Source organism: Malus domestica, chromosome 10 (genome assembly GCF_042453785.1).
Source record: "Malus domestica chromosome 10, GDT2T_hap1".
Taxonomy (NCBI): domain Eukaryota; kingdom Viridiplantae; phylum Streptophyta; class Magnoliopsida; order Rosales; family Rosaceae; genus Malus; species Malus domestica.
In genome coordinates this window covers 9,484,629-9,493,010 of record NC_091670.1, presented here as the reverse complement: position 1 = coordinate 9,493,010, position 8,382 = coordinate 9,484,629, and the positions used below count along the sequence as shown (strand labels likewise).

General features: G+C 37.6%; 1 protein-coding gene across 4 annotated transcripts; it reads right to left on the bottom strand.

Annotated features, from left to right (window-relative positions):
- Positions 1-1,626: 1,626 nt before the first annotated feature.
- Positions 1,627-6,348, bottom strand: LOC103440375 (bifunctional dihydrofolate reductase-thymidylate synthase-like). 4 transcript variants are annotated; one of them, XM_070806851.1, is made up of 12 exons: positions 5,936-6,348; positions 4,768-5,264; positions 4,285-4,684; positions 4,133-4,177; positions 3,866-3,931; positions 3,328-3,389; positions 3,171-3,245; positions 2,912-3,077; positions 2,710-2,833; positions 2,451-2,557; positions 2,019-2,324; positions 1,627-1,926 (listed from the first exon to the last, which is right to left on the bottom strand). In XM_070806851.1, the coding sequence occupies exons 2-11, from the start codon at positions 5,190-5,192 to the stop codon at positions 2,214-2,216; spliced, it is 1,581 nt and encodes a 526-aa protein (XP_070662952.1). In that variant the 5' UTR covers positions 5,193-5,264; positions 5,936-6,348; the 3' UTR covers positions 1,627-1,926; positions 2,019-2,213. The 4 variants fall into 4 exon arrangements, with proteins under 4 accessions (XP_070662952.1, XP_070662949.1, XP_070662953.1 ...); XM_070806848.1 differs by having other exon boundaries at positions 2,139-2,324; XM_070806852.1 differs by having other exon boundaries at positions 1,627-1,920; positions 2,139-2,324.
- Between the last annotated feature and the right edge of the window lie 2,034 nt (positions 6,349-8,382).

Genomic DNA, 8,382 nt, shown 5'->3' with positions numbered 1-8,382 from the left:
CTTTTTACAACTTAGTTTGAAAGGAGCCACTGTGTTTTTCTTAATGAATTTTTCGTGGACGATTCACAAAGTGTAATTAGTTTAATTAAGTTTTTGAAAATAATTTTGGAAAAACGAATCTTTGATTGCGCGATGAGGGGCCGAGCCAGACATTAGGACGATAGTTCACCTTAAGTTCTCAAAATATTTTGTGGCTCGTCGAAACAAGTTCACCTTACGTTCTCAAAATATTCTGGAATGAACAAAAAGTTGATTGTAGGGATGAGGAGCTGAGCTAAGCACTACCCTTAGTGCTAAGGGCCTTCGCGTGAGCGTTATAACTTATCAAATCAACTGTTATTTGCACTTTACCCATGGTGGATAGGGTTTGCCTTTAGGGCTCAGGGTCAAACTCAATCACCCCATACAACCAATCACTTTAATGCTTTGCTTGGTTACAAGTCTACGCTACTAGACTCGTCAATAAAAGAGCCTAGTGCAAGTCCTTATAAGTTTTATGATATATTTCAGTAAGTTTCCGATGTGCGACTCTAGGTATGAGAGACGGAGATAACTTGTATGTATCTTAGAAGTAAAGAAAGGGATTGAATGTGAGTTGCAGGCATCAAACGCTTTGTTTCTACAGTACCAGTTCATAAATGGATTTTCTCTGGAGGTTCAGACAACGTTAAAGGAAGTAACCATGGTCGTCATTGCCTTTGGTCAATATAGTCCAAGACATGACATAAACTTTCTTTCATCAATTCCGAAACCCGCACAGCTCAACTTCCCCTTGCAATGCCCTGCTTAGTTACAAGCCTCTGCTGCGAAGATCGCTGAACCAAACATGGGCTCCATTATTTATGATACTAGTTGAGTCTTCTCAGCTCAGGTGACATTAGAGAGTTGCTTATCATGCTGATTCCGCAGACGAGAGCATACAGTTCACCATTCAACATGCACAGGCAAGTCGAGAAAAACGCATGTTCTGTAATTCCAAAGTAAGTTGAGGCCAACATTTTGAACCCGCACGGGGTTCGTAACATGTACGAGGAGCCTGAAACTGCACTGAAAGAACTCCAATTGGGTTTTCATTCTTAAGAAAAATAAGACAGCAAAGTAGCAAACGAGGGAGCCGAAAGTAACAAGGCTGAGAAGATGGGGCACCAAAAAATGAAGACCTCCAGTAACTTTTTAACTTTGAGGAAATCTGTAATCCACTACTTTCTTACCCTAATTTTTCTCTTTCGTCTGAGTAGCAGCCGGGGGTTTTATAGCAAACTTCAAATGTGTAGCAAAGTTCTTTCTCATATGTACCATACCAGGCCCTCCTAGTTAACCCAAGCAGTGAAAGGCGGGCCGAAAAATTGGTTTAGGATTAAGTTAGTTCAAGAGTTCGTTTTTGTGGTTCTACATTCCTGGAAAGTTGGAAACAGAATAAGAGACTGCTGACTTGCAAACAAATCACGTCCAAGTACATAGAGAACCCGGACACTGGCGGCCGATAAGTCAATAAAACTGTTTCTTGGCTATCAAACATTAGTACTGAACTAGTGCATTTAAACTAAAACGAGCCATCGACCAAACACAAAAAATTCTGAAACGAGCCAAACTTGAACACAATCCACCACGTATACCACGCCAAGATAAATCATGTGATCCCCAATTCCATTTTCTTATGAAAGTACAACAGTGTTCATAGAAATTAAGAAAGCAAAGTGATGGGCCTCTATCCATGTGACAAAGTGACAAAGCGCCAAAGCATGCTCAAAAATCAGAGAAGAAAAGAAGTACGAAAGTATCCTAAATCACCTTAGAACCACCCGAGTGTATGTGAAACTAAAGGATTCCCGATTACTACAAATGCAAAGCTTCAAGTATAGTCCTAATACCAGTTATTCATCTGTATTGAAACTCTACATCAACATGAACCTTCAAATCCTGCACCTGAAACACGACGTAAAGCTTCAGTCTCGCATAATGTCTAATTCGAGGAACAAGATAATCAAATTGTACAACTTAAGTTGGTTCAAACTTACATACAATTCCAACCGCATGCTATGTAAACCCATTTGAATTAGCAAGGTAATATCGAGGTATAGTCAGGCTTAGAGAATAAAAGACTCATCAGCATAAACAAAAAACAAAATGTAACTTGCCTTCAAATCTAACAGCAGCATCACCTACATATAAAAACTAGCGTCTGAGCTCTCTACTGAAAATTTGAGAGAGCCCTATACGGCCATTTTCATTTCTATCTTCTGATGAGGATCATAACCTATCAGTTTGAAATCAGCCGCCACAAACGAATCTATATTCTTTTTCTCAGGATTGATCTTCAAAATCTGCATTGAAATAGAGGTAAGCAGTTGCAAATAAACAATATATATAACAGGTAGAAATGCTTGAGGGGGTAATAAAGTCTGCTTCTGAAACCAAAACAATCATTTATGAAACATTGTCAAACTTACTGGAAAAGGCTTGGGCAGCTTTTCAAGCTGCTCCTTCAAAGGCCTGATGTGAGTGCGGTAAACATGAGCATCCCCTAAGGCATGAATGAAATCACCTGGAACAAGACCTGCACGAGATAAAAGCATATTATGGACAGACTCTAAAGACACAATATCAGATGCAAGGTTCTTAAATCCATCAGATAGCCAACGAAGGCAAAGGTGCCAGCTAAAAGAGTGCAAAGGTGCCAGCTAAAAGAGTATTCTTTAGAATGCATACCACAAACATGAGCAATCATGCATGTCAGAAGAGCATATGATGCAATGTTAAATGGAACACCAAGGCCGAGGTCAGCAGAACGCTGATACATTTGACATGATAACTCTCCGTTGGCTACATAGAACTGCAAGGAGAAAGAAGGATGTAATAAAACAAAAGAGATGTGATAATAAAATAAAAGCTAAACCACCTCAAGACAAACCTGAGCAAACATGTGACAAGGTGGGAGTGCCATCAATTTGAGATCAGAAGGATTCCATGCTGACAGTATAATCCGCCGATCATCTGGCTTATTTTTAATCTTGTCAATAACATCTAGCAACTGATCAAATCCTTGACCGGTATAGTCAGCATGCATGTCAGTATACCTGGATAATGGAACAGAAATAGGTAAACTTGAAGCTAGACTTCATTATGTAAACCAAAAATATAGAACTTAACCTAAACTGAAGTTCACAAACCTGGCACCAAAGTGTCGCCACTGGAACCCATATACTGGTCCCAAGTCGCCCTCTTCCTTGTCAGTTAAACCAACACTGAAGTGGCAGATACAAAAATCACTTAAAACTGCATGATACTTAGAACTCCTCACACACATTTGGGCAGTCTAATACTTGCCTGTCAAGGTAGTCTCTAGATGCATTTCCATCCCAAATGTGAATACCTTTCTCCTGAAGGACCTGCCAAGTAGTCAAATATCCGTATTAGATATACAAGGACGAGCCTGCTTCTTTAAACTTCTCTGTGGGGATGAGCAAATCAATGGGAATTATGTCGCCAAACTTGCTTTTGACAAACTAGAAAGGCAAGCATTATCCGTACTCATGGAAAGCTAAAATAAAAAATAGAAATTATGAGAACATATTTTTAATGCAAGAAGCTTCAAATGATCCCTTTCAACTTCTGTAAATTCATATAAATTGTACACATTTTCAAAACCACAGTCCTGAAAACATCAAAATCAGTCATCAGTTTTACCAATTTATTGTGGAGAAAAACACAATTTTCAGTATTCTCGACTTTGTACAGAAATCAACTTTCAACATGCTTGAAAATCAACTCACTCAATTGTAAGTCCCCATATTATGTAATGACAATGAAACAAGGAAAACATACATATGATTCAAAAGGTAAACGTTCAACAAAATCATAATACCTTGGCATTTGTTGAACCACTGATGAACCACAGAAGTTCTTCAACAACCCCTCGCCAAAATACTTTCTACGGACCAAATAGTCATAATGAGTGTCAGTTTATCAACTGAAATAGAAAAGAATCAAATATCTAATAATCTAACCACATGCCAAGAGAGTAAAATGGTATCTATTAAAGTTCAAGAAACCCTTATGTGGAAGAACAAATTTAGTAGCACATAGTAGGTTGAGAGAGAAACAGAAATCTTAAAAAGAAGAATATGCATGCCTTGGTTGTCAGAAGTGGAAAAGTTCTGCGCAGGTTAAACCGCATCTGTGGAGAAACAGAGAAAATGAGTAAACATCACTTATCCGTTTTAATCAAGCGACTGTTAAATGAAGCATAACGGGACTTTCTCAAAAATATTAGTTTGACATTACCTGGCAACCGAATTTTGACAAAGTACCAGTCCCTGTCCTGTCATCCTTAGAAGTGCCATCTGAGAGTACTTCTCGTACCAGCCTTAGATACATGTGCTCCTCATGTTTCTCAAAAATCATCTTTGGAAGAAAAGAGAAATTCTTCACCTCACATTTAATGGAGCCTGACTTACTATTAGAGATCAGATCATTGTTTTCACAAAGGGATTCAACTGCAGAACTCCTTACACGAACATAAGTTGTGAAGGAATGACGAATGCTATTTTCAACCTTGGGAAAGGATGAATACCACGGCTGAAACACAGAGGAATCAATTGCAGGGATAAAAGTGTCACATTCAATGTTTGTCTCTATTTCTGTAATGTGAATGGCTTCACAGCCAGGCGCATTGAGAGCTTCCCTGGATACAGAAATGTTAATAAAAAGAAAGGATAGAAAGAAGAAACATGATTTACAATACAGAACCAAACAACAATGTCACACCTTAATATCTGGCCACCTCCAATGAGAAACACTCTCTCAATTGACAGACAGTAAGGAGAAGCAGCTAACAATTCCAAAGCAGATGCCATGCTTCCGCATATCACAACATTCTCTGCAGTAGCAATATCAAAACTCCCAGAACGAGTCAGAACAACATTAAGGCGGCCAGGTAGAGGTTGATGCTCAGATGGAATGCTCTCCCATGTTTTTCTACCCATTATAATCGCATTCTTTTTCGCAGGATCTGATGTGGTCACAGTGACGTCCTTAAAGAACTTGAGATCAGAGGGCAGTCTCCAAGGTAGTTTCCCATCCTTTCCAATACCCATTTCTCGGGTCGCAGCCACAACAACTTGGTAAGTCCTCTGTGGATTGGGCTGGGTGTTACCATTTCCATTCGCACTCACCAACAATTCACCAGCCATAGTTGAACCCTTAGACCAAAACAGCCTAAAAGGAGAGCTGCACAGCCAATTTTTGTGCAAGCGCAGTAAACCCTACAATGTAACATGAATACATTACAAATTAACGAAGAAACAAAATACAAAAGTGCAGACGCGAGCATACAACACCCAAATGAGAAAACAACACAACATATGAGATCGGAACAAGTGCAAAAGAGTATCGGGTACATTGTATACGTTATCTATTTCAAACAATTCGGGCATCTACATGGAAACCCACCAAACCAAACATTTTGTTTAGCTATAAATCAACATATAAACAATTAACAGAGACATGAGTGTTGCAACACAGTTACCACTGCTATCGCCGACTTCGACATCAATCTGTGCAAGTCAGGCGGCGAATTCAGTTAAGATTTTTGTGGATTTAAAGGAGTTTTTATGCTATAACTATAAATTAATTAATTAAAATAAAAATAAAAAACAGAAACCTTTGCAATTTTAACATAAGGTAAAACTTGCATGCAAATGTGAAAAACAATTAGAGAAATCCTGATCAGACCTAAGAAAATAATGAGTCCAAAAAAACACAAATGCCATTAATTTCAAGCAATTCAAACCCTATGATGATAAGAAATATATGAGAAAATAATAGATCACAAAAATAAATAAATAAACAAACACTAAATTAAATTAAATACGAAAACTAATAAGATAAAATGTCTCCATAAAAAAAAAGGAATGGAATGCGACAAGCAACTGACCGATCCTAAAGCGAAGCGCGAAATCTTGCAGTGGTGGAAGCAGCCAAGAGCGGCGGCAATTTAGGGTTTGGGAGTGGAAGAAAGGAGTGAAAGAGCGAATTGGAGAGAAGGAAATAAACGAGGCGACTTTGGGGCTGAAACCACTTTCTTCGCTTTCAATCCTTTTCCTTCTTTTCTCTCTCTTGGAATGTACACAGACTGAGTGACAGGTTATACAGCACAGAAATCCAAAAGCGCAGTTGACGCGGAGTTCCGCCAGAAGACTGGTTGTGAAGAGATTTTCAAACGTGGCGGATACGCGGCGGTACAGCAGGTTATTATATTAAGTAGATGAATGGTTTTTTAAGTGTTTATCCTCTCCTTATATATTGCCTATGTGCCCATGTTTCGGCACTAAAAAATCTCTTTTGGTTGCGGTCGCATTAGTGCACGTAACAAATTAAAATAATAAATCTTTGGTAAGCTTGGGATATGAACAAAAATGAAATAGACTCGAAGATTGAAGTAATTCACTTTTCATAACTTGGCTACATCCATTGTATTGCCCGAATTGTATTCATTTCAAGACTACAAGTAGCGCTCGGTAAATTACATGAGCTCTTCATTTTTCCAGTTGTCCAACCCCCTTGCAACAGATTCCTAGCCCTTTATATAGGCCCTCAATGAACCCCCAGCCTTGGGTTTCCCCAATTCAACATTAGTTGATGAATGACACCTGATGCTCGGAGCAAGCACTTCAAACTAGGTATTTTCTTACAAACCACCGCACTGCCACTTCCCATGTGACCTTCATGTTCGGCATAGGAATCGGGTTGCTCAGCAACTATTGGGGTCTGATGCGGGTGATCCTCCAAGCGTTCGCACAAGCCACTGGGTCGTCACCTTGGTCTTCACTTTTACCGCTATAGCATAACATACCATTGCTGACACCTTGTCACCTCTAACCATTCCCACCCATGCAGTGGTCAGGAATTTCACTACCAGCATCTTCTAGTTGATCGTCACATTCATTTCTATAGGAAACGATCGTCTTAGTATCACGATGTAGGAAGAAAGGCAATCTACAATCATGAACCTTGTCGTCAAACTCATTTCTCTAATTGGGTGTAGCATACTATCCCCGAATGTTATAAAGGTGCCACATTCCCATACAAAAGATCTCTGTTAATTCCTAACTGGTCAAATGCCGAGAGAAAGATTACATTCACCGAGCTACCGTTGTCGATGAAAATCCGAGTGACTTCACATACTACTACAATATTAGCTTTAGGTGTCGGATTATGGTGGCAGTTTAATAAGCCATTATGTCGGATAAAAGATATCTGACACATCATTCAGTTAGTGTCAGATAACAATGAAATTTTGTCGGTTATATCCAACATAAATTCCTAACAGATATTTAGTGTCGGATGCAACCGCCATAAAATTATTATAACCGCCAATATTTTTGTATTCTTTTTTTTAAAATATTTTTAACATATTCCGGCGGTTTTTAAGTTAATGGTGGTGGTTGTAATCGATAGAAATTGATTATTTTATTAATTTAGTTTCTGTCGATTATTATTTTAGTATTCTGGCGGTTATAACAGACAGAAATTGACTGTTTTATTATTTTAAAATGTTATATTGATTAAAAATAAATAAATAAACAAATGGTTTAAATATTTTTTTTTCAGTCATGGCCCTATCGGATATAACCGACACGAACAAAGCAAAATTTTGGGCGGCTGCTAGAATAATCTCTAAATGTTTTTTTTTTTCACTTATGGTCCTATTACCTAATCTCTTAATGTTTTTTTTTTTTGCAATTTTTTACACATGCTATCTCGGAGTATATACAAACATATTTGACGGTTGGATCGTTGAAACTAGTTTCGTAGAATGCATATCCTATCAAATTGATAGATTTAACAAACACTTAAGAGTTAATATTATACTTCCATTAAGTATAAAATAAGGTTTATCCACTAGTGTACATATTTTAAATTGAAGATCGAATTCATTCATTGCATTCTTATAAGGTCAAGGAGTGTAGCTGTAAAAAAATCATCAAAATCGGAGATAAAATAACCGTTAAATTGTGATTTTTCATTTATAACCGTCGAAAACTTTTGTTCCGTTACCTAATATCTGAATGTTTGTTTTCTGCAATTTTTTGCGTATGCAATCTCGGAGTGTGTACAAACAAGTTTGACAGTTAGATAATTGAAAAATGTTTCATAAAATGCGTATCGCATCAAAACGGTAGATTAAACAAACACTTAGAGTTAATGTTATACTTCCTCATCAAGTATAAAATAAGATTTTGTGGTATCCACTAGTGTAAATTTTTTAAATTGAAGATCAAATTTGTTCAATGCATTCTTATAGGGTCGATGAGTGTAACTGTAAAAAATCATCAAAATCAGAGCTAAAATAACCGTTAAATTGTAATTTTTCGTTTATAA

What these genes read in the sequence shown, in the direction of transcription:
- LOC103440375 (XM_070806851.1), bottom strand. Translation starts at nt 5,192, where the DNA reads ATGGCTGGTGAATTGTTGGTGAGTGCGAATGGAAATGGTAACACCCAG. An exon ending in GGAGGTGGCCAGATATTAAG is followed by an intron (nt 4,685 to 4,767) that starts GTGTGACATTGT and finishes TTCTGTATCCAG; the next exon opens with GGAAGCTCTCAATGCGCCTG. An exon ending in TGGCGACACTTTGGTGCCAG is followed by an intron (nt 3,078 to 3,170) that starts GTTTGTGAACTT and finishes TCCATTATCCAG; the next exon opens with GTATACTGACATGCATGCTG.